Raw genomic sequence first — 25,345 nt, forward strand, 5'->3', positions numbered from 1 at the left:
GTAGAGAAGTATAAGTACACCATGTACCTCTGAACTGTAGTGGTGACAATGAATCAATAATGTTTTGAAAAGTTATTTGGCTGATTGTTGTATATCGGCTCAGCCAGGTTATATGGGAGGCCCAGTCTACGTACAGATCACTAATTTTGAAATATTAAACTTAGTTTTCTTTTCTTTAATTGTTCATCCTCGTGTAGAATGCTATCACGAAACACACATTTGGTTGTTTATAGCATAAAGAACATCTGATTTAATGTGAGGTAGGGAAATAATCATTTGAGTATGTGTATATAAATATGTAATTTACAACAGCTGTAAGATGCTGGAAAAGCTGGAAAATGCACCTTGAAAATGCTTGAAAAGTGCTTGAATTTGACTTTGGAAAAGGGGTAAGAACCCTGGTATCTGTTAGAAGTTTAGGAATGAGGTGCGTCAATATGGGCGATCATATGGTCATGTAGCCAGTGGTGGAATGGGACTAAAAATCATCCCGGGACTCTCGACCGGCCCACTTCGGTACCGCTAGTAAATTGTCAACGGGGGGAGTGGGGGATGTGCTAGTGACTTATCCGACCAGCCCATCGGGATTCGTCCCGATGGCCAGTCCGCCACTGCACCCAGCCCACGTAAACTGTCAACGCGGGGAGCCTCGCTGCGGGGAAACGGTGGACCTAGTGTCCCGATCGGAGTGGGAATAATAATAATAATAATCCGTGCATTTTATCCATTAATTTCCCCAACATTGTGGTAAAAAAACCACACGTTTAATCCATGTTGGTGTACTACAACTACAACAAGCATCGGTTTGTTTTTTCATCAGGAAATGCAGACCGGCTCAAACAAACGATTTTTAATCATCATCCTCACTCATCATTTAATGTATCATATGTTCGCCGAATTGACATGAAAGCACTAATAAATGTAGTTTCATCCACTTGAGTTTACAACCACAAAAATAATCGATTTGTTTTTATATCACATCCGACGGGAGGAAATTCAGCAGCTCACTCCCGATTTTTAATCCTAATGTAATCATCATCTTCACCACGATCATTTATGTTTATGTCGCCGAATTGACATGAAAGCACTGGCACACATGAATATACTGTAGTCAACTTCATTAAAACGTTATTAACGTGCCTAATCTCAGTAATTCACCATTTCTACGCATGACAACACACTTTGTCCGTGTTTGGCTCTCCCGCCGCCGCACAGTGAAGCGTTCCCGCAATGACGTCACTTCCGGCTTCCCCCAGAACTTCAAAATGAGTTGATATTTATCGGAACGGTATCGCACCTTCTTTTTTAAACTGACGGTTCACGATTACTAGTAGCCCCATATTTCGTTGCACAACAGTTGGGAGGCTGTCACAGGCTCTTTAACTGAGTTTTAAGCATCACTTCAAATGGAAGATCCCCATAGCCCCACCCACCCTATGATCGGATCGGCCCCAAAACCCCTGATCGGAGCATCCCTAGTGAACATCTCTCATGTAGTTTATAATGTGTGTAAACACGGCCTGAATCTGACAGTTCGCACTCGACTTCTCCTTTGTTCCGTTTCCCTGATTGTGATCAGCGTTTCCTGAAAACCAGGTTGTCTCTCTCATTGGGAAATATGTATTTGCATCACAATAACCTTTGGCCAAATATGTTGGTGGATTACATTTTTGGTCATTTCCTCACGAGTCACGAAAAATAATTGAAATACTCCTGACACAAATGAGATGGAAGTGCATCAGGGCTTTGAGATTTAAGAGGAAGATAATAAATGAAAAGTTGTTCCTGGTTAGCTTGTTGTTATATCTATCCACTTCTATTGCTATTTTTCTTTTTTTATAACAATGGCATCAAGCATTTTTTTTAATCTTTCTTTCAATCATATTCATTTCCTTCCCTTCACTATTTCAAATTATATTTAGAATGTATGAGAACATTAAGGTCCAACCACACTCAGGAGGACCTTTCTGCATAACACAACCTCATCCAGTGCCTTTGGAAATATTGGAGCTTCAGTCTACGGATGCAGCCTGTACTGCCACCTAGTGGCTACATTAGATTCTCTATTTTCCTTTGGAGCACTCTAAAACAGATTCAACATTCGAAGGCTTCATTGTCATAATGCACAATAGCTACCGTTTAGTTTTGGCAATGAAAGTCTTAAGTCCCAATCTCCTCCAACAATGCAACATGAATGTATATAAGATGTGAAACAATAAAAAATAGTGCAAGACGAAAAATAAATAGAAATGAAATAGTGCAAAAATGTTGCAAGTGAACGATGTTCAAGTAAATGTGGAGATAAGTAGACCAGGAATAGATTAAGATAAGAATAAAAAAAGAGATTACAATTAATTACTCTACAGTCGAATAAAATACAGCTTATCATTTTTTACAAATGTTATGTTATTGAAACGTGCCCGTCTCCCCTCTCCAGGTGAGAAGATCCAGGGCTTCAAGCGTCTGAACCCCCTGGGCTTCCAGGATGATAAAATCCCTCAGAAGTCTCCCCGCCCCCGAAGAAACATCTGGCTCAGCCGCAGCCAGTCCGACATTTTCTCCTGCAAACCGGGGAGAAAAGTGAACGTCCAGGACCCGTCCTACACCCCCCCCGCCCCCCAGCGGGCCTCCAAAGCTCGCAAGATCAACCCGTTCACCGCCCGCGAGGACCTGTGCGGGGGGAAGATCAAGTTCTACGACGTTCCCAGCAAGTCCGTGTTCGACCTGGTGTTCGACCTGCACTCGCCCCCGGGGAGTGTGTTCAGTGACCCGCCGTCTGCTAGTGGACCTGGGGGGGCCACTCAGGGGACGTCCTACTACTGGCAGCAGCTCCCAGGCAGGCAGTGCCACTCGGTGCCCGTCTCCCCCCAGCTGCCCCGCTCGGATGTCTTCCAGCACCTCGCAGCCGCCGTCAGCTCCAACAACAACGGCTCCGTCACCTGTTCCTCCAGCCAGCCGCCAGGTGAGCGCTCTCCATCGCTGAAGACCCTGCCCAGCCCCTCCACACACACAGCTGCTGGACCATTCATTAAACATTCAAACATTCACACTGGACCTTTGTGACGAGCTAAAATATAAGAATGGCTTTCTTTGAGCGACACAGATCTTTATACAATGCATCCGATTTTGATGGTCATTTGTTTGGCAGTTGGTGCAAGTGGGAAGCTGTTTCATGAACGATGACAACGTTAGATAATGATTGTTCCCTTTCTCTCTTTTCTGTTTCCCTCTTTTCTCATTTCTTCCCTTTTAGCAATTAACTTCAGGTCTGACGCAGGCCTGATGGGAAATGAAGTCCGGCAGAAGGCAGCGCTGACGAGCTGGGCAAAGAAATACGTCGTGGTCGAGATCCCACCTTACTGCAGGCAGATAGGAGGGGAGGAGGAGGAAGAGGAGAAAGAGGAAGAGGAGGGGAGGAAGGCGGACGAAGAGGAAGGGAAAGAGTTGGGGGAGAGCTGGTCTCCGATGGTCCCCAGCTGTGACAGAAACAGTGGAGAAGCCATGGACTGCTCCTGCAGCCTGGAGGAGGGGGGGGACGCACACCTGCCCCCTGTAACACACATGTAAACACACACACACACACACACACACACACACACACACACACACACACACACACACACACACACAGGGTGGAGGTGCTGGGAAGGGTGTGGTGGATACCCCCGGATGGAGGACATGGAGGCAGTAGACTGAAACATCCGACACATTTCAAGACGAATAATAGAAAGGAGTAAATCTCACACGCCTGTTATAATGAAACTCCCCGTCACCCGGGCGATAGGGGGAGGAGTCTCCATTTAGCACAGAGACGAAGCTTTCATCGGCATAATGGACGCTCGGCATAGAGATTATTTTTTTGAAAAAGGTTGTTTATATTTAATATTGTGAGATGATTTTTCGTCCTCTAAAGGTTTCTTATATTTGGTGTCTCGTGTCTGACGGGGGGCTTTGGAGATCCCTCGTGTTGTGAGTGTTTGAAACATGTTTCCTCCGGTGTTCCAGATACAAATGTTTATCCCATATTCCTCTGAGACAGTGGGCGGATTATAATAAGAGAATTCAAGGGATAATAACCGAGTGCCTGATGATGATGGAGGGAGAGGGAGAGAGAGAGAGAGAGAGAGGGAGGGAGAGAGAGAGAGAGGGAGAGAGAGAGAGAGGGAGAAAGAGAGGGAGAGGGAATTCAAGGGGAGGGAGAGGGAGAGAGGGAGGGAGAGAGAGAGAGAGGGAGAAAGAGAGAATTCAAGGGGAGGGGGAGAGGGAATTCAAGGGGAGGGAGAGAGAGAGAGAGGGAGAGGGCGGGAGAGAGAGAGAGGGAGAGAGAATTCAAGGGGAGGGGGAGAGGGAATTCAAGGGGAGGGAGAGGGCGGGAGAGAGAGAGAGGGAGAGAGAATTCAAGGGGAGGGGAGAGGGAATTCAAGGGGAGAGGGAGGGAGAGAGGGAGAGAGAATTCAAGGGGAGGGGAGAGGGAGGGAGAGAGAATTCAAGGGGAGGGGAGAGGGAGGGAGAGAGAATTCAAGGGGAGGGGGAGAGAGAGAGAGAGAGAATGCTGTCCAGTCTCCAAGGTCCCCATCAAGTTCAATTTGCCCTCGTGCTGTTCTGACCCCTTAATGTTGTGTTTCCCTTTAAGCTGCTTCGTGCAGAAAGTAGGTACTGACTAGAGATGGAAATTAAACTTATAATAAAGATGACTTAAAGTGTGAAGGTGCTGCTCACGTGTCCTGACACAGTGTTATAAGACGGGCAGATGGATGAGGAGAGGCTTTCGGACTCTTCAATACGTCCTCCCTCATACATGAGGTCAACATGTCATGATGTTGAACTCAGACTAAAGACTACATGTTTTATTGCTCGATTGGCAAACTGAGAATGTCCTTCCTAAAAACTCAACGGAGACAGATGACTCGGCCTCACAGAATACAGCTCGGGTTGGATTAATCATATTTGAATTCAAAGTAAAAAGCCCATTCAGGTGTTTCTGATGTCAAGTTTTCCACTTTGTTGTGAGCAAAACCCGAATAGTATTTAGTATCTAAAATGTAAATGCACCTGTTTGAGTTTCTACCTGAAAGCGAACGAAATGTGTATTTTTCTAATTGAAGCCCTTTTCCGATCTGAAGCTACATCTCTTACAGATGTTCACGCACTCTAATGTTGAAGCCGTTGACCATCGGTTCAATCTGTGTTCTTAAATCCACTCCAGTGAACATCTCAGACACACTCTCCTGCCCTCCCTCGGTCTCATCGGTCTTCAGCGTGTAATCTAATGGCCGTTATACATCTATATTGTTGAACATGTTCTCGTTACGTTCTGCTGATCTTCTCTTCGATAGGATCTAAATGCACTTGTACAGCGATCTCCTCTGAACTACTTGTCACTACTTTTCTATGCAACCAATGTAACTTTCTATGACACTGTATTACAGTATAAAGGATCTACTTTGATATTTATGAGAACATTTTTAATGTCTTACCTTTGTATATTTGTGTAAAAAGTTTGTGTTACCTGCCTTGATAAATACAGATTGAAATGTCTTTGCTGATCGAATAACAACAACTGCTCTGAGTTCTCTTTGTGTCTCGTTCGATTCTTCAACGCACTCAAAAATAAAAAGATGTTTTAAGATCTTCGGTTGGTTTAACATGGGCACACCTAACCACGTGACTTCCTTATTGTCAAATTACTTCAAATAACTTAGAATTTAAGTATTTATCTTTGCTTTTTCCTATTAAGTATATCCACATATACAGTGGGGCAAAAAAGTATTTAGTCAGCCACCAATTGTGCAAGTTCTCCCACTTAAAAAGATGAGGCCTGTAATTTTCATCCTAGGTACACCTCAACTATGAGAGACAGAATGGGGGGAAAGAATCCAGGAAATCACATCGTAGGATTTTTAATGAATTAATTAAAATAAGTATTTGGTCACCTACAAACAAACAAGATTTCTGGCTCTCACAGACCTGTAACTTCTTCTTTAAGAGCCTCCTCTGTCCTCCACTTGTTAACTGTATTAATGGCTGTTTGAACTCGTTATCAGTATAAAGACACCTGTCCACGACCTCAAACAGTCACACTCCAAACTCCACTATGGCCAAGACCAAAGAGCTGTCAAAGGACACCAGAAACAAAACGGTAGACCTGCACCAGGCTGGGAAGACTGCATCTGCAATAGGTAAGCAGCTTGGTGTGAAGAAATCAACTGTGGGAGAAATTATTAGAAAATGGAAGACATACAAGACCACTGATAATCTCCCTCGATCTGGGGCTCCATGCAAGACCTCGCCCCGTGGGGTCAACATGATCACAAGAACGGTGAGCAAAGAACCACACGGGGGGACCGAGTCAATGACCTGCAGAGAGCTGGGACCAAAGTAACACAGGCTACCATCAGTAACACACTATGCCGCCAGGGACTCAAATCCTGCAGTGCCAGACGTGTCCCCCTGCTTAAGCCAGTACATGTCCAGGCCCGTCTGAAGTTTGCTAGAGAGCATTTAGATGATCCAGAAGAGGATTGGGAGAATGTCATATGGTCAGATGAAACCAAAATAGAACTTTTGGTAAAAACTCAACTCGACGTGTTTGGAGGAGAAAGAATGCTGAGTTGCATCCAAAGAACACCTACTGTGAAACATGGGGGTGGAAACATCGTGCTTTGGGGCTGTTTTTCTGCAAAGGGACCAGGACGACTGATCCGTGTAAAGGAAAGAATGAATGGGGCCGTGTATCGTGAGATTTTGAGTGACAACCTCCTTCCATCAGCAAGGGCATTGAAGATGAAACGTGGCTGGGTCTTTCAGCATGACAATGATCCCAAACACACCGCCCGGGCAACGATCTTTGGAGGGAGTTGAAAGTCCGTGTTGCCCAGCGACAGCCCCAAAACATCACTGCTCTAGAGGAGATCTGCATGGAGGAATAGGCCAAAATACCAGCAACAGTTTGTGAAAACCTTGAGAAGACTTACAGAAAACGTTTGACCTCTGTCATTGCCAACAAAGGGTATATAACAAAGTATTGAGATTAACTTTTGTTATTGACCAAATACTTATTTTCCACCATAATTTGCAAATAAATCCTTTAAAAATCAGACAATGTGATTTTCTGGATTGTTTGTTCTCATTTTGTCTCTCATAGTTGAGGTATACCTAGGATGAAAATTACAGGCCTCACTCATCTTTTTAAGTGGGAGGACTAAATACTTGTTTGCCCCACTGTATGTCACAACAACCCAACATGTCAAACAAAGCACTCTTACAATATAATGGGACAAGATTACTGTTGGTGCTTTTCCAAAGATTTGTATACACAAGATGTCTTTTGTTACAAAAATATTAGCAGTGTTAATATTGTAGTTAACAAGACCACCATGATAAGAGCATTCCTTCAGTGCTTATTTAACTGAGCCTTTCTAAATAGGGAGATTCACATTTAATAGACCATACCAGAGGCTTTGAGGCATTTTCTACAAATCAGATATAATATTTATTACCATTAACGTTAATTTGTATCTTCCCTCCAGTTTCAGGCAGCGAAATCAATCTTTGACCGACATTTTTTGCAGATATTTAAGTTAGGAGGTACCGAGTGAATACTTAAAAACAGACTTAAGTGGTCATTATGATAGATCACCCCATTGAAGATTGAACTTATTGTCATTACGTAGTACAGGTACTATGTAACAAAATGGTTTCTCTGCATTTGACCCATCCTAGTGTTAGGAGCCGTGGGCTGCCATTATGTACGGCGCCCGGGGAGCAGTGGAGACACCTCGGTAGCACTTGGTCTTTCCGGGACTTGAACTGGTGACCTTCCAGTTGCCAAGCCAATCCCTATGGACTTCGCACCACCGCCCCGACATGTGAAGTTAAAGAGTCCAATAACAACAAATGGACGCTAGTGCCTGGATTGGTAGGAAATAACTTAAATTAAACCCAGTTATGATTTTTAGTTAAACTTGGGACCATACAAAGACCACCTGACTGAGGGACAGTTCATCCCACCGGCCATAAGACTATTCAACACCTGAGCTTGCACTATTTCCATTTGCACGTCTTGTAATTGCGCTGTTGAGGAACCTGCCATCTAAGTTTTCCATACATCACATAATTACCGTAGCTGTGGATATGACATGACGATGAACCTTTGAATACAGAACTACTCGCTTGATTATCAAATGATGATTCCAGACTAGTATCTTGCATCAAAATGACAAAGAATAAAAAACAGTTTATTGTTGGGGAACATTTTCCAAGGCCGATAACTTTGACCCAGTTTATCAGTTCAAACTGTCCTGACTGAGCACACACACCTCGTAACCTTGGCTGCTGTGCTCTCCGTGTTCGGTCTCCCTGTTCCTGCCTGTTGGCCTCAGCTGATTCTATCTTGTTATGCAGCATGTTGATGATGCTCTCTGAACTAGCTAAACACACGGGTCCGGGGTAGAGTCCTTCAGAATTGACGTGGCAACTCTCCCGTGCGGTCAGATCGTGGCTGCTGTGACTCGTGATGTGAATCCTCCGGCCGAAGCTCCTAATAAACCATCAGTGTTTGACATCAAAGCTCCTGCTCTACCGTGTCTCCTTCCTGAGTCGGTGACTCCCGCTGCTGCACAGAAGTTTCCCTTACATCTACAAACAAAGCAATGGAGAACAAATAACCCAACTTTTTTGTATCCAACGTTGAAGATCCAGGTTCAAGATGTTTAAAGAAACATGGAAGTAACTGAACACAGGATTTATAAAATACCCCCCTGTGATCTCCGTGGTTGACTCCTAACCCATCGCAGTCCCCCTGCTTCCACTCCTACTCTCATTATAGTGTCGTGGACAGTCCCCATTGATCAACTGTCACAAAGAACAGTACAGGGGCAGCTTTAGCCAACATGGCTCATTTCCAGCTGTTGTCCCCGGCCAGTTGTCACCCTTAAAATCACGATATATCAACAGCGTTAGTTAAAATAAAAAAGGATTTACATGTCTTACGTTATTATTTGCCCCTTTTGTTTGTTTGTGCACCGTGTAAAGCGGCCTTGGGTCCCTTGAAAGGCGCTATACACATGTAATCTATTATTAGTGTTATTATCATCAGTGTGCCGTCTTCTGATGCGACTTGAGGCTGGAGCGCTGCGTGAAGCTCTTCCCGCACAGCGCGCAGTGGAAGGGTTTCTCCCCGCTGTGCACCACGGCGTGCCGGATCAGGTTGCACTGCTTCGTGAAGCTGCGCCCGCACTGCACGCAGCTGAAGGGCTTCTCCCCCGTGTGGCTCCTCAGGTGCTCCTTCAGCTGACTGAACCTCATGAAGATCTTGTTGCAGAACGTGCAGCTGTACCTCTTCTCTCCGATGCCCGTCCTCCACGGCGTCCTGATCCTCCTCGCCAGGCCGAAGTTACTGCGGAACGAAGACGTTGTGCTCGGAGGCGTCACATCCTCGCTCTGGGCCGAGTCTCTGAGCTGATGCTGCGAGTGCTGAGGAATCAAACTCTGATCCACGGTGTTATTGTGAGATAAGTGTCCTTCGTCTTGTTGTGCTCTCTTACATCCAAACGTCCTTGCTCGTCTTTTCACTCGTGCTGCGTTCACTGTAACTGGATGTGATTTCCCGACAGGGTGCATTTGAGGCCCCATGTCTTCCAATGCAGACGGGAACACCGAGGGATTCGTCTCAAAGTGATGCTCAGCGTACGAGAAGCTCGGACCAACGTCGTCCCTGCACAGATTGGTCGACCACAGCTGTCCGTCTCCTTCCTCTGCCTCAAATATGTGGGCTGATTCAAGAGCAGCCTCGTTCTCGTCAGCTTGTTGTTCCTCCTGCTTCACGACGAGCTCGACCTCAGTTTGGCGTGTGCTCAGCTGCTGCTCTGGGAAAGCGTCGTATCCGTCTATTACGGAAACCAGAAGTCCGGGGTCTGCCGGAGTCTCAGAGGAGTGATACCGCTCTGCAAAGCTGTCCACGTGGGGATGTTCGGAGGCGTGGAGAAACGGAGGCTGCTCCACTTCAGAGACTAAGGATGGATGGATGTTAAAGAATGTTAAATACATTTCTACATGTATAAAGTTGGCAAGTAAGGAAGTGTTTGAACTCACTCAGGTTGTCCTCCTCGGCACTCTCATCTTTGATCAGGATGGGTTTATCAGCCGGCTCTACGTCTTCACACTGCAACACCAGGCTCTACGTTACATTAATACACTGTTAGTTAACACTTCATACATCAAGTCAATTGAACAATCCTTACAATTAAATGCTTTGTAGTCATTTGGAGAAAGACCAAAGAAATAATAAATAAATTGATCAAGACGCTTTTGGTTATCAATTCATTGTTTAAGTCCAAATAAAAAAACATATTCCAATATATAATATATTGGCCAGACAAAACAAGCAATTTAAACATAACATTTGGCCCTGTGAAACTGTTGGAGGCATTTTATTAATGACTGGGATTGATGATCACTTGATGAACAATAAGAGCAGATTCATAAACAATAAAAGTGACACTTTGCATTGTTCATACCTGCTGGTTTGGACTTTGAACCTCAGCCTCCCAGTCTGTGTGCTGTCTCTCTCTGTTCAACACTACTTTAACACCAGGGGAGAATCTGTCAGCTGCTGGAGGATAACACACTGATGAAGAAGAATACATGTTAAAAGCACAAACTACAGATAACAACTTAACACCTGGGAGTGTAACTACCCTCACCTTTCCTCCTGGCTCTCGCCCTGGTCCTCCTCAGCTCGGCCTCCATGCCCTCACTCCTCCTCTTCAGCAGCTCGATGTCCCTCCGACTACGGCTCACCTCCAGCCGCAGCACCGCGCAGCCGTCCTCCACCCGCCGGTCCATCTCCGCCACGGCCGCCTGGGACAGGACTTCCAGGACGGACAGCAGCTGGCTCTGGAAGCCGCCGTGCTCCATGTTCAGCAGCTTCTTAGTCAAAATAAATAAATAAATAAATAAGCTCACCTTTAGATACCAGTATGTCACTCCGCAATATAATTAATGTGTACAAATCGTTTCTTAGTCAGAAATCAAATAAATAAGCTCACCTGTAGATGTAGATGTTACTCAGAAATAGAATGAATGTGTACAAATCGCTTTACAAAGCAGTGGGAAACACACTGTAGCTTTGTGTATATTTCTTATGCGGATGTTGTTAGGGAGAGAGTCGCTTGTTTTATTTCCCCCGCGGTTCGCACGGGCGGTGTCACTCCCTTTCTGCTTTAGTTGCACACATAATCATTCATCTTTTTATACTTAACACTTCCACATCTACTATTATATGCAATTGACACAAGAAAAATCATGTTTATGCTTTTTTAACGTGTTATTTTGTAGTGATTTCCACCACTTAGGGACGTACTGGAATACAAAACGAGGTTACCGTAGCAACGTCACCTGATCGTCACTTGCTGTATACCGTAAATATTGGACAACATGTGCACTTTGACTCCAGCGGCTGAAACTGGAACTCACGTTTTCTCGATGAATTCAGGTGACTAAATATATTTGCAACTATGTCCAAGTTGCTAATTAAACAATATATTTTAAACATTTTAATCATACAACAATTTTACCTTCAATAGTTCTCAATCATTGAGTATAATGCCCGTAACTTGACGTCACCTTCAATACATTGAAAGCCATGTATTCAAACATCAAACTTTATTTGTATAGCCCAATATCACAAAACACGTTTGTCTCAGTGGGTTTTACAGATTAAAAACAAAGATCAACATGGTATATGATGGAGTTACAGCAAAATGAGAAGACAAAATAGTGTGTGGAATACAAATAGAAGATAAGATACAACATAAGACAATAAAAATACATAAAACATTCAAATTAATCACCATAAAAAAAAAAAATGAATGCCATAAAATCCCCATGATCAACATGCCATTAATAAGCTTATACATCGATAAAGAGCCAAAAATAAATACATGCAATGTTCACTCTGTACCACTTTCTAGTGATTCAGCCTTATAAGGGGTTTATTTGTTATTAATGGCGAACTAATTAACCTATAATAGAGCATTCATCAGTTGTAAGCCATAATAATAAGATTAAATTGCCCAGTTCTAAAAGAAACAGCAACTACACTAGGCAAGGCAAGTTTATTGATATAGCACTTTTCAACACAAGGCAATTCAAAGTGCTTTACAAAAAACGAAAGACATTAAGAAAATGGCATTTAAAATCAGTCATTAAAAAGATAATAAAATAAACATTAAAAGAAAAAATACAAGTTAAAAGTTACAGTGCAGTTTAAGATGTGAATAGTTCAATTAAAAGCAGCGGCAAAAAGAAAAGTCTTCAGCCTGGATTTAAAAGTAGTCAGAGTTGCAGCGGACCTGCAGGTTTCTGGGAGTTTGTTCCAGATATTTGGAGCATAATAACTGAACGCTGCTTCTCCATGTTTAGTTCTGACTCTGGGGACAGAAAGCTGACCAGTCCCTGAAGACCTGAGAGATCTGGATGGTTCATCATTTAGCAGGAGGTCAGAAATGTATTTTGGGCCTAAACCATTCAAAGCACTAATAGGGCACGTATCCTCTGGAGTATTACGACCAAAATCTATTTCTTAACAAAGTCTAATTGATAGTGTATCAGAAAAGGGTGAAAGCCACAACCATTTATTAATGGACTACTGTACCAACAAATCGGCATTATTAGACAACTAAGCGTCTTTGGGTTCAGAAAAGCGCTATATAAAATTAATATATTATTATTATTATTTTAACTATGCCCATTCAACAGGTACAGCCTCAAAGTACCACACATGCCTCAGTTAACTACATTATCAAAGACTATCAACAACACGATGTTTTAAAATATATTATTATTAATATTATCTCCGATACAATATTACAAACTATATGGAACACTGATGCCAACTAACTTGTGCCAAAAAACACCACTCTGCTCAAACCACATTTTCAGCTACTTACTTAACTTATGTAGTTAGATAACTTGACCATTTAAGAGACTTATACACCATTACCATACAATTACTACAGAAATTATACCTAAAGTATATAAGAGCTTATCATTATTGTGTACTTTTGCTGAGTAGAATCTTAAATCAACAGCTTTTTACTTGAAATTGAGTTTTAACGTAATGGTATTCTGTGATAATTCCTTTTTCTTTGCTGAATTGTACTTGTACGTCTGTACTTTGTGGTACTTTGTGATACTTCTACAACACTCACTGAGGTCTTGTGTTGTGCTTACGTTTGCAGTAGATGGTATTGTCATATACCATTTATTTCCCACTGACAAAGTCAAAGAAAATGGGCTAAACGTGTGTACTTTCCAATTCCTGCTGTCAGGGTGAGAATCACACACAAAGGTCGTTTCACACAAAGGGAAATAGATGCATTGTACAGATACAGCGAACTGATTTCCCTACTAAATCAGCAGAGGCGGAGAAACCGTGAGCCACACAGAGAGAAAGCGCAAGAGAAGGAGACACACTCAGGAAGTTAACAGGGGAAGTATAGCGGTTTCTTGCGTCATCATTTTGTGCAGCTTGTATGCCGATGCAGAGTGAAGGTAGGAACACTGGCTTTTAAACGTCTTTATTTCATCCCATTTTAAACTCTTTTCCAAAAGTGTACATATAGAGAATGATGGTGGAGAAAAGTAGAGCAGTGGCAGGTGTCAGGAAGATGGAGGGCATGGGTGTTGAGTTTGAATGTCTGTGTGAGTCTATATGTTCAGTGGTTGACTTCCGCTGCCGTGAAACAAGGGGCCACAATGGCTGTGACATGCGGCTGAGGAAGGAACGGCCGGGCTGAACGGAGCTCCTCCGCCCGGCTGGAGCTCAGGGTGGAGGTTTACAGATCCACCGGCACAGAGAGACATTACGGTGTGATTAGAGAAACATTCAGAGGCCAACTCCACTGAATAGGAGAAGTAAAGACGCAAGGGTGTGGCCTTTCATTCGAAAAAAAACTAGCGCATCAGGGGGAAGTGGAGAGCCACATATGCATGCTTTGGAGTCAGTTCAGTGTGTTGTTTGAATTGAGCTGGTGTTTGCACGAAGACACTTGTTATATTTATACTTTTGCAGGGTGGAAGTGTGTCCTAACACTTCAACGTATCAACTCCAGTGCAACGCGGCCTACAGAGGAAACAACCTGCAGCCAGCAACATGCACTGAAGCAAAGGAAACAGAAGCAGCAGCTCGGTTAGATCTGGGAGATGTGCAGCGCCTCTACTAAGTCAGAGTCACGTTAACCGAGTTGGACAAAGACAGACAGACAGACGGACAGACGGACAGACGGACAGACGGACAGACAGACAGAAAGACACACAGACACACAGACAGACGGGCAGACAGACGGACAGACAGACAGACGGACGGACAGACAGACACTGAAGAAGAGCTCGGCCGGTCTGAATGTGAACTGAAGCAGCCGAGATGAGGAGACATCGGAGGAAAGGAGTGAACAAAGACAAGGTGTTTGGATGCGACCTGCTGGAGCACCTGACCACCTCCTCTCAAGAGAGTGAGTGCACATCTGTATCCCTGTTAACATGTTCTTATGTGTGGATAAGTAGCAACAGATGTGCCCGAAACCTCACCAGGAACAACGTGAATGTGTAACCAAATACATCTGAATCACAATACCTGTTTCAAGCAACAGGTGTACACACGGATAGATATCTCCAATGTGTGCTAACATACGTGAGTTACACAACGTGTTCTTTGTGAATATTACAAAACCACATCCTCTAAATGTCAACCTACAGTTTGCAAGAGAAGCGTTCAACAGGAATGATGGTCGACAACGCTTTACTCGTCATTTCTTGTTCAGAACATGTATGAATGATTTGTGTCTCGTCAAAGACTTTTCTAATGTTTTTAATTATGTATGTGTTGGACTCGAAGCACACCGCACTAACCACACCAGCTCTGCAGCAGGTGCCATTATGTGAGCTTTGTGAGGTTATGTATTTTATATCATTTTAGGACTCGATTATCTACATGTGGAGGAGTGTGGATTTAGCGTTTTCAGAAACAACCCATAAAACACCATCGCTATCTCATCCCTGAAGCTTCTTTGATTTCACATCTTCTCACGTGCTCTTCCTTAGGTGTCCATGAAGAATACAACACGAATACAAGCGTGTTGTGTGTTTGTGACCTACGGTGTAGTCGCGTAAAACATAAAGGACCTTTGTATGTTCAAAGTTAACACGTTGGAAACCAATCGTATGTCCCACAGTTCCTCAGGTCTTGCAATGCTGCAGTGAGTTCGTTGAGAAGCATGGCGTCGTGGACGGTATCTACAGGCTGTCGGGAGTGTCGTCCAACATACAGAAACTCAGGTAGTGTGTGTGTGCGTGTGTGTGTGTGTGTGTGTGTGTGTGTGTGTGTGTGTGTGTGTGTGTGTGCATGTGCCTCTCTTTGAACCTATATCTGTAAATGTGTACGTTGGAGTTAGGTGTGTGTGTAGTGTTGATGTTCTCCTAACTGACCGTAGGTGTGTGTGTCGTGTTGATGTTCTCCTAACTGACCGTATGTGTGCGGACCACCAGGGGCGAGTTTGAGAGCGACGGGAGTCCAGATCTGAACAAGGATCTGTACCTGCAGGACATCCACTGTGTCAGCTCTCTGACCAAAGCTTACTTCAGGGAGCTGCCCAACCCTCTGCTCACATACCAGCTGTATGACAAGTTCGCTGTGAGTAGCTCCGAAGCATTGGACACTCCTTTCCCCCTTTCCTCTGTGTCCATTGAGTCTTTTAGACAAGGACACAGTCGTACAAATGACCTCTCCTTCAAAGACAGCATGGGATGTATAAATCACAATGCCCATATTTCCCTAGGTGCCATTTCTCCAGCTGGTTAAAGGCGATACATTGCACTTTTGATTTGAAAGCATGTGTGTGTTCCAGGAGGCTGTGGCGCTCCAGCTGGAGGAGGAGAGGCTGGTGAAGATCAGGAACGTTCTGAAAGAACTACCAGAACCTCATCACAGGTACTGGGCTCTGCTGCACACGACATGGAACAGTCTTTCATCCTCACCACGAGGAACAGGCGACACCAACGTGGGGACTTTCGTTGTTATTGTTTACTTCCATTTAGTAGTATATAGACGTTTCGAAGTCCACATCGATTAGGTCAAATAGGAACATCCACATGCCTCTTTGTTTATTTCCTGCTTACACAGATGTTCAGGGCTCTACCAATAGAAAGCCAGGTAGGAAAGTGTGTGTATTGGTTGGGAATTATACCGTCTTTTATCTCACACACACACACACACACACACACACACACACACACACACACACACACACACACACACACACACACACACACACACACACACACACACACACACACACACACACACACACACACACACACACACACACACACACACACACACACACACACACACACACGCACACGCGCGCACACACACACAGAAATACACAGAATGTATCAGACCCCCGTTTGTCCTGGAGGCTCTGTACAATAGGATGTTGGTTGTTGTTGTTGTTGTTGTTGTTGTTGTATCAATGTCATCACCATAGAAACAGATTTGTTAGCCCAAGTCACATTTCTGAAGGCTCTTTTGGGTGTTTATATGAGTTGAGTTTATATGAGTTGAGTTTAACGCGTCGCTTCCTCGCCACCAGGACTCTGCAGTTTCTGATGCGCCATCTGGTCAAAATGGCCTCATTTTGCTCAGAGACCAACATGCACTCCAGGAACCTGGCCATCGTCTGGGCCCCTAATCTGCTCAGGTTTGCATATATTATAATATGACATAATATATGTATCGTTTATTTTCTGTCGAGACACAATATGTCCTGACTCTAAATACACAAGCTGTGTGTGTCATGTATTATTAACATTAAAGTAATAGATGGATAAAATAATGTGTTTGATAATATTATAAGATTGTATAACATCTGTTTTCTGTCTTTATCCTTCCATGCATTCATTCCTTTCTCCTTTCGGTAACATGCATGTATTCATCCTTTCATCTATCTGTTTACAACATAGATACATGTTTCACATCCAATCACTCAATGTCCATATTAAGGTCAAAAGACATCGAGACGTCTGGGTTTAACGGCACAGCGGCCTTCATGGAGGTCAGGGTTCAGTCCATCGTGGTGGAGTTCATCCTCACACACGTGCCTCAGCTGTTTCCTGAAGAAGGTGACACACCACTTCATTTACTCTCTCGAGGAAATGCTGAACAACTCAGACATTCAGGGCGGCAATTCAGAAGCTGTGAACCAATCAGAGCTCATGGATAACTGACGTATTCCTGCCCTATTCAGATGCATCCGGTGAGAGAAGGAAGTCCCTCCCCTCGCCGTCAGCATTGCCCAATCAGGACGAAGGGTTTTTCAAAGGGCCTGTCCCTCACTTTGGTATCATCAGCCCAGGAGATGGTCCTCTACCCATGAGACCCTACCACGCTATCATCGAAGGCACCGACAAGTGAGTGCACTCATTTCTCTCTGTAGTTATCATGTCTGATCTGGTTAAGGACATGTTTAACACAGAGGTCAAAGGTGCGCTGGTGAAACTGGACATGTTTGCTGCCATGATTAACATGATAGACGTTTCGTTGAGTAATTAAATCTTAGAAAACAGATTATTTAAAACGCATTCTGTGTGTTTCGTTCAGGAGGAAAGGATCTCTTAAAGGCAGGAAGTGGATGTCCATCTTCAACATCGGAGGACGATTTCAAGACCCACGACGGAGGCACAAACTCTCAACGAAAGGTAAATAGGTCTCTTACCTTGGATGATTTCCTTTTAAAAGAAATTGCAATGTCTTTTTCTTTTGTTCTCTATATTCTACAATAACGTATTTAAATGTTAAACTGTCTCATTGAAGTTTACATGTGTACGTGGGTAAATTACTCTCTCATAACAACATGTGTCGGACACAGGAAGCTTCACTTTTTAAAGATTTCAGGGCCTCAGGTTGGATTCAAACCTGGGCCGGTGCGGTACATCTCAATCTTTATTTATTTAGCACATTTAAAACAACCTAAGTTGACCAAAGTGCTGTACAGGGAATACATACAATATCAAATAACACAATGGGAGTCAAATAATAAAACAATGATTAAAAACATGATAAAACATAACGTATAAAAACACATACAAATGTAAAAATGTTATGTTCAACTCGTATTAAAAGCCAGTGCAAGAGGTAAAGACTCAGCCTCTAAACATGGAGAGCCCCACTTTTATTTATTTTTGTATTTAATGTTTTTTGTTTCAGAGAAAGAAAGGCCTGCTTTGAGACCGGCCAGAAGCATGGACTCGCTCAGCAACCCGCCCTATCCAATCGAAGGTACTCTGTTATCACACGTTTCCCAATTTCTGTCAGAATGATGAGGAAATAATTATATATATTTCAAATCATCAGCAAAACATGCTGGAATTACTATAATCATACAGACCTTTCTGGACTTTTTCAAATGCCATGTTATATATTTTTGTTGTAATGCTCACCATACAAACAAAGAGACAGATAAGATAAGATAAGATAAGAAGTACTTTATTGATCCCAATTTGGGAAATGTTTGTGTTGCAGCAGTACAAAAGACATGGCATTGTACAATACATATTTAAAATACTAGGAATAAACAAGAAAGTAGAAAATATACATGTTGGATTTACAAATCAACAATAACAAAATATAAAGCAAGTTATTATATATACATAAGTATGAGGGATGGAATATTACATATTAAACTGAATATATCAAATGTACAGTGAGATTTGAAGTCCAGAGAGTTCTCTGCCAGCCAGAGGTGGTTTGTTATCCAGAGACTTTCCCAGTTTGTTTTCCTGATCCTTTAAGACAGGATCGTTTGAAGATACTTGTTTGTGATCTGGAGAAGTATTTTGGATCAGATTGAACTTTAAAACAGACATGTCACTTATCCGTCTGCTTTATTCCAGGGTCCAGACGTCCCAGCCAGCGCCCTCCCTCCACCCACATGTCTCCCCTCGTCACCCCTTCCCCGCAGCCTGCCTCCGAGGTCCCTGCCTCCCCCGGAGCGATAGGTGGGAGTGAATACGCCGTGACCTACCGCAGGGGAACAGGGCTGGTGAGCGGGGGTGCGGGCACGCAGGGCACCTACACCTGCCTGGACCCTGAAGGTTTCTCTGGGAACGAGACCCTCCTGTCCAGGTCCCCAGGACTCTCCACTAAAGTGGGCCGGAGAGCAGCCATGCACATCACGGGGCCCACCATGGTGACCGTGCCCCTGCATATCACCTCGAACCTGGCTTTAGGGGTGCTGCAACAGGGCGGAGACAGTGTCATCCACAGAGGGAGGGATAAGGAGGGAGGGGACAGGGTGGAAGGTAAGGAGGGAGGAGAGAAGGTGGAGAGGAGGGAAAGCAAGGCAAAGCAGAGGAAGGTGGCAGAAAGACAAAAGGTCGAGGAGGAGGAGGAGGAGGAGGAGGAGAAAAGTCATAGAGGGAAAGTGACCGTGAGAGACGTGGAGGAAGTCATGGAAGCAGAAGGGGATATGGTGATAGGAAGTGGAAGGGATGAAGATAAGAAAGAAGAGGAGAAGGAGGAAGAGGAGCTGGTGGTGGAAGCTGTGTCCAAAGAGCTGCGAGCCAAAAGCCTGACATCCAACACGGGGGAAGAGAACGCCGTCGACGATGGCAATGACCTCGATGAATACATGGGTAATTTAACCAATGACACCCCGAGGAGTATCGTATGTTAACACTACAGGATTAATAGTCTTATTGTAATCTCAGCCCGCGCTTCATTTACAGAGATGAAAGATGTGGCGGCGCCTCAGCGTGATGACGGTTGGGTGTTCGATGACGCTGACGCCCTCAACTCAACCCAAGAGGACGGGGACCACCACGAGATGTCCGGATACGTTCAAGATAACTTTGAGTTCCTGGACCGAATGGACTGCAACATGGAGCACGTGGACTGCAGTGTGTCCTACCAGGTGGGTCAACATGAGCACTTGTTCTTTGTTGTATAAAAGTGGTATTCATTTGTGAAGAGTGTCTTACTGAACAAAACGTGTAAGTATTAATATTTGTTATCCAGTGAGCCAAGTCACCTCATTATCCAAACTCTAAGGGCACTCTGCCAGTGCCTTGTGTCGAGGGAACCAGGGCCATGCTAACGTTGAGGTTGGCGTCCAAAACTATGCCATCGTTTTAATGAAGAAGTCTGGCAGTAATTGGTCTTTCTCCATCATTCTGTGAGCAACCAATCAGCAAACAGCTCAGGAGTAGTTGGTTGCCTTCCTGAAAAGGCAACCTGCGACACTTCTGACCGTTCAGATGAGCCGTACATATTTTAAACTGATCAAAACAATTGCCAAAATGCCTGTTGTGTTTTTTCGACACATATTTGATCAACGCATCAGTGTAAAGCTCACTGATCACCAAATTACATTTCCTGGGACTACTTTATGATAAAAGCGGACACCAGTTAAATGCTTCTAATGTGAAGCTGCAGTAATACCAAATGTTCGGTTTGCATAAGGATTGTTTTAATAAAGAATACATAAATATACAGATGTTTTACTGGGGATGTTCCCACAGACATTCAGTAGGTTACATGTAATACATATTAATATTGTAATATCTTCATCAGTGGGAAACACCTGATTTCAAGATTCAAGGCTTTTATTGTCATGTGTACATATAGCCACAGTGTAGCTTTGTCAATGAAATGTTAGGTCACAGGCTCCTCCAACAGTGCAACACAATAAAACAGATAAAATAGTGCAAGTAAATACAAATAGAATAGAAATAATAATAATAATAATAATGCATTTTATTTATATAGCGCTTTTCACAACTCAAAGACGCTTTACAGTATGAGGGAGGGTAGACGAACAAGGACAGGCAAACAAGTAAGTACAAAATAAAAAGGCAGTCAAGAGGAAGTGGGGGGGGGGGGGCTTATGGGTAGATGTGTTTTGAGGCGGGACTGAAAGACTGTGAGGGACTCAGAGTCACGGAGATCTTGGGGGAGGGGCTTCCAGAGCCTAGGAGCTGCCACTGAGAAGGCTCTGTCCCCAAAGCTGCAGAGTGTGGATGTGGGAGTGGATAGGAGTCCGGCTGCGGTGGATCTGAGGGACCGTGGGGGTTCATAAGGAGTGAGAAGGTCTGTGAGATAAGGGGGGGCCAGATGGTGGAGTGCTTTGTAGGTGAGGACCAGAACTTTGTAGTTGATGCGACGGGAGACAGGAAGCCAGTGGAGGTCTTTGAGGACTGGGGTGATGTGATGCCATGATTTGGTATGTGTGCAAAAAGTCTATATACAAGTAATTGGAATATGATACATTAGATACATAATTTGTAAGTTGCAAACAGATTAATGTTATGGATGTTCTTTCAAAAGTTCTTATATATATATAGAAAGATACTATTTAGAACAAATATATAAAGGGAAAGTTTTGTATCTCGTAAGTCCTTTCCTCATCCAGTTTGTTGTTGTTCCTCTCAGGTGAACGAGTTCTCCGTGGAGCCTCCCGGTCACTCGGACGATGAGTACGAAGTCATGGATCCTTCAGAGCTCCAGACAGAGTTAAAACCAACGAGGCCGCTCAGCGTCGACTCGTACAACCGACGCACTAAATCCCTCAGCCTGCCCTACCTGACCTCACCCATCCTGAGGCTGGAGGACTCCGGCTCTGAAGAGGACGCAGCAGCGTGCGACAGCGACGATTACAGCAGTGACGAAGACGAGAGCATGTTCGTAAAGAGCCTCCCCGCCGAATTCTTTTTAAACGATTTGACCTTTGAAAGAGACGCTGATCATCAGGAGGCTGGTGATGGAGTTCCTGAACACCAATCACAGAGCAGTGCCGACAGAGGGTCCCAGTCTCTGTGCTTTGGGGTTCCTGCATGTGAAGAATCAGCTGCTGTGGCTCTGGAGCCGGAAGAAGGGAAAGATGAAGGAGATAAAGATGGACCGGAAGAAAAGGAGATGACAGAGAAGGACGAGGAAGATCACCAGGGAAGAGACCATCTGGAAAGCAACGGGCAAAGGTGAAGCTGATTCTTTTGATTATATTTGAACACCGCATTTCTGTCAGTCATAGGCGATAGTGAACAATTATTTATCAAAGAATGCGACTTTAAAGCTGCTTTGACCAATTTTAAATACGACAGGTTAGATAACTGCATGTAATGTAAAAGGTGTGGCTTGTAGTGAAGAACCCTCAGATAATAATAACACATCATTTTAGTGTCTTTTAGTAAATTCATGCAGGTACACTTGTTCCGCTATACCCACTGTAGACTAGTGAAAGTAACAACAGTTTGGTAAGTTAGCATTTTTAAAGGGATAACTTGTCAAAGTTGTAATTACAGTTTATTTCGCCACCCCTCAGACACAATACAATCCCCCCAAAAGCATTAAAGCTGGTTTAAGGCGAGACTATGTAACGGTTTACATTTGAGTTCAATTCATAAGCCGTCAAACACACATTAATTACTATCTGCAGAAATATCATAAAACACAAACAACTGGGTTCAAAAACGATTGACTTTAGTAGAAATTGTTAGTATTGGTAAAAATAATTTGAAAGACGATACAATCATAGAGTCATTCTGAAAGTGTTGGCATACACAAGTCAATCATTTAAAAGTAGCCACACTGGCCAGTTGTTCGAAGCCAATGACGTCTTTCTGAAATGTCTCTCGTTCCCCTGCAGCAAAGCCACAGAGGAAAAAGTCACGGAGGACTCTCAGAGTGACGAAGACGAACCTCTCTCTCCAGAAGCATTTTCTCACTGCTGCTACGACTTCCCGCCGCCCATCGATGAGGACTTTGTGGAGGAGGCGGACATGTTGGACAATCATCCCAGCGATTCTCCACCTAGTCACGAAGTGGTTAATGCCACGCAGGAAGAAGCTGGTGACGCTTGCTTAGAGGAGATCAGAGACTTTCCACTAACAGATCCACCAACGAAGAAGAGAGACAATGAAGAGGGAGAGGAAAGAGAGGTATTCAAAGAACTAGAGAGTGAAGGGGAAGATATAGTAATGGAAATAAAAGAAAGTGATGAGAACATGGCGGCAGGAACCCCTGAGACAGGCAATGAAGTTGAGGAAATACTTGAAGAGAAGCCGCAGGGAGGTGACACAGAGCAAGAACGTGATGTCTGTAGGACAAGCCGCGACATATGGGCTGAACTTGAGGATGTTATATGTGAAGTGATAGAGGATGAGGAGAGTACACAGGTGGACGAGAAGGATGACCGAGAGAGTGTTTCTGGGGATGTGACGGAAGATGTTGAAGAAGAGGAAGAGGAAATGGTGGAAGTTGAGGAAGTAGAGACAAACAAGACAGAAGTCAGAGTAGAGGAAGTTGAGGAATCAATGGAGACGATTGAAGAAAACCTCCCAGACACAGAAGTGCAGCAAGAGATGGAGGAAGAAGAGACAAAGGTACCGAAGACAAGTGAACCAGAAGAAGGGATTCAAGGGAAGCGCGCCATCACTGCCGAAGATCAGCATCGTGACGGGGAAGAAGTCACTTCGAAAGAGAACAATGACAAAGCTGATGAGCAACGTCAAGTGCAACTATGCATAGATAAACATCTAAAGGCGCTTAAGTGCGATGGGGAGGCGAGTCGAGAGGGCAGAAAGGGTGAGGACGGGGACGGCAGCTTAGGAGGCGTCGGACGGAAGATTGTCATCTCTAAAAATCCGAAGGTTTTCCAAGTGAAAGCGGTGCCGGTGGTGCCTCCGAAGCCTCAGCACTGCAGGTTCACCGCGCTGAACATCCGGCAGCAGCAGCAGCAGCAGCAGCGAGAGAAAAGAGACGCCGACAGAGAGAGAGAAAACGCATCCAGAGTCGCATCGGAGCAGGACGGCGCACGAGACGGAGAGGAAGAGACAAGAGAGAAGACAACACAAGAGAGGGAGAAGAGGATGGAAGGGGATGAAAGTAGGAACAGTCCTCTCAGCATGTGTTTCGATGAGGCTGTTGCTATTGCGACCATGAGGCGAGGAAAAGAGAAAGAGTGCGAGAAGGAGAGGCAGAAGGATTGGGGAAATGAGGTCCAGTAAAGTGTCTCTTTTGTGTTGTACTGTACAAACTATTTTTCTACGTGTAGCATATATGGCTGTATTATTTTGAGTGGAGGTATTGCCGCAGATGCAAAGCTACTTAAGGGTGTTTTTGTGTTTTTTCTACCACACACTTGATAGGCAGGCAGGAACTTGTAGGTTTTTAGAAATATATAGGCTACAGGATCTTTTTCAGAGGAGGATTTTCAGGGAGTTAAAGGGGACCTATCATGCAAAATGCACTTTGTGATGTCTTTTATACATAAATGTGTGTCCCCGGTGCGGGGAACTCACGCAACGTCAGAAAATAAAACCCTCTCTCTTTTCCTCCGTACCCAAATCTTTTAAAACAGGGGTACAACGAGCGGATACAGATTTGCTGCCGATATGATGTCAAATCGGCGGCGGACCCACAGAAAATTGCTATCAGAAACAATGCCTGACGTGTTTTTAGATGTAATCTCATCTTTGTTTACATTAGCAAGCCTCGCTAACACTCAGAGCTAACCTGTATTGTAGAGCACATGTGTTTACAAAGCAGGAAATAAAAAAAGGAACTCACCTTGTGATAAACCCGCAAGAGAAAAGGCATTTGAGCTCCATACTGTTTCAGAAATAATTTTTGATGTGGTTTAGACAGGATGGCGTTTTATCACAGCAGAATTTAACTTTATCTCCGGTAGAATTCTGATCAGGCATTAGCTCCGCCTCCTCTTTTTTTTCTTCTTCAAGCTAAGGACCCAAAATCTCCGTTTCTCTAACAGGGCTGCAAAAGAGGGGTATGAGCAGTATGAGGCATGGCTACAATGGGTGATCTGTTTGGTATTTTAAGCAAACAACTTCACAGACATGTTTTGTATAGGTATGGCCCTACAATATATGTTTCCAATATAGCATGATAGGTCCACTTTAAGAAATGGGGATGATATGCAACAAAGGTAATTACATTGTCAAAAGCAAACACAGAGATTACATTAAAATTGTGCTGCTGAAACATGTTAACATATTACATGCACAACATTGCAGCTTATCTAGTTAAAATGTAGAAGTAGAAAAGAAAGAGAATAAATAAAGCTCACTCTTTGTTTGCAGTTGTCGTCCAATTATACATTGTATAGAGTAAATGAACGGTTTGCAAGTATATGGTTAAATTGTACATTTGGAAGAGTGAATGTATAATTCGTGAACGTTATAATGTCTGCTAAATACATTGTTAGGGATTATGTGAATAAAGATAATAGTTTCTAAGATTCTGTCTGTCATTATTATTATTATTATTCAAAGT

At 43.8% G+C, this 25,345-nt stretch overlaps 3 protein-coding genes across 5 annotated transcripts in view; 2 read left to right on the plus strand and 1 right to left on the minus strand.

Annotated features, from left to right (window-relative positions):
• The window catches only part of tesk2 (testis associated actin remodelling kinase 2), a 48,496-nt gene extending 44,311 nt beyond the window's left edge, over positions 1–4,185 (plus strand). The window contains exons 12-13 of the mRNA XM_034103793.2: positions 2,438–2,962; positions 3,254–4,185. Of these exons, the coding sequence (XP_033959684.1) occupies positions 2,438–2,962; positions 3,254–3,567 (839 nt within the window). The 3' untranslated portion in view covers positions 3,568–4,185. The remainder of the gene's footprint in view (positions 1–2,437; positions 2,963–3,253) is intronic.
• Positions 4,186–8,205: 4,020 nt separating this feature from the next.
• Positions 8,206–11,141, minus strand: LOC117461829 (zinc finger protein 250). 2 transcript variants are annotated; one of them, XM_034103794.2, is made up of 5 exons: positions 11,049–11,141; positions 10,704–10,926; positions 10,518–10,627; positions 10,093–10,177; positions 8,206–10,010 (listed from the first exon to the last, which is right to left on the minus strand). In XM_034103794.2, exons 2-5 carry the CDS (start codon positions 10,915–10,917, stop codon positions 9,094–9,096), a joined length of 1,326 nt encoding a protein of 441 aa, XP_033959685.1. In that variant the 5' UTR covers positions 10,918–10,926; positions 11,049–11,141; the 3' UTR covers positions 8,206–9,093. The 2 variants fall into 2 exon arrangements, with proteins under 2 accessions (XP_033959685.1, XP_033959686.1); XM_034103795.2 differs by having other exon boundaries at positions 10,704–10,929; positions 11,049–11,131.
• A 2,307-nt stretch (positions 11,142–13,448) lies between these two features.
• On the plus strand, positions 13,449–25,308 carry arhgap30 (Rho GTPase activating protein 30). Of its 2 annotated transcripts, none has more exons than XM_034104692.2 (14): positions 13,449–13,554; positions 14,075–14,513; positions 15,234–15,336; positions 15,547–15,691; positions 15,906–15,988; positions 16,653–16,760; positions 17,063–17,181; positions 17,307–17,469; positions 17,660–17,757; positions 18,266–18,337; positions 18,952–19,692; positions 19,768–19,970; positions 21,488–22,032; positions 22,701–25,308. In XM_034104692.2, the coding sequence occupies exons 2-14, from the start codon at positions 14,426–14,428 to the stop codon at positions 24,058–24,060; spliced, it is 3,828 nt and encodes a 1,275-aa protein (XP_033960583.1). In that variant the 5' UTR covers positions 13,449–13,554; positions 14,075–14,425; the 3' UTR covers positions 24,061–25,308. The 2 variants fall into 2 exon arrangements, with proteins under 2 accessions (XP_033960583.1, XP_033960585.1); XM_034104694.2 differs by having other exon boundaries at positions 19,786–19,970.
• Positions 25,309–25,345: the final 37 nt, after the last annotated feature.

This window comes from Pseudochaenichthys georgianus, chromosome 17 (genome assembly GCF_902827115.2).
Source record: "Pseudochaenichthys georgianus chromosome 17, fPseGeo1.2, whole genome shotgun sequence".
NCBI classification, from domain to species: Eukaryota; Metazoa; Chordata; class Actinopteri; order Perciformes; family Channichthyidae; genus Pseudochaenichthys; species Pseudochaenichthys georgianus.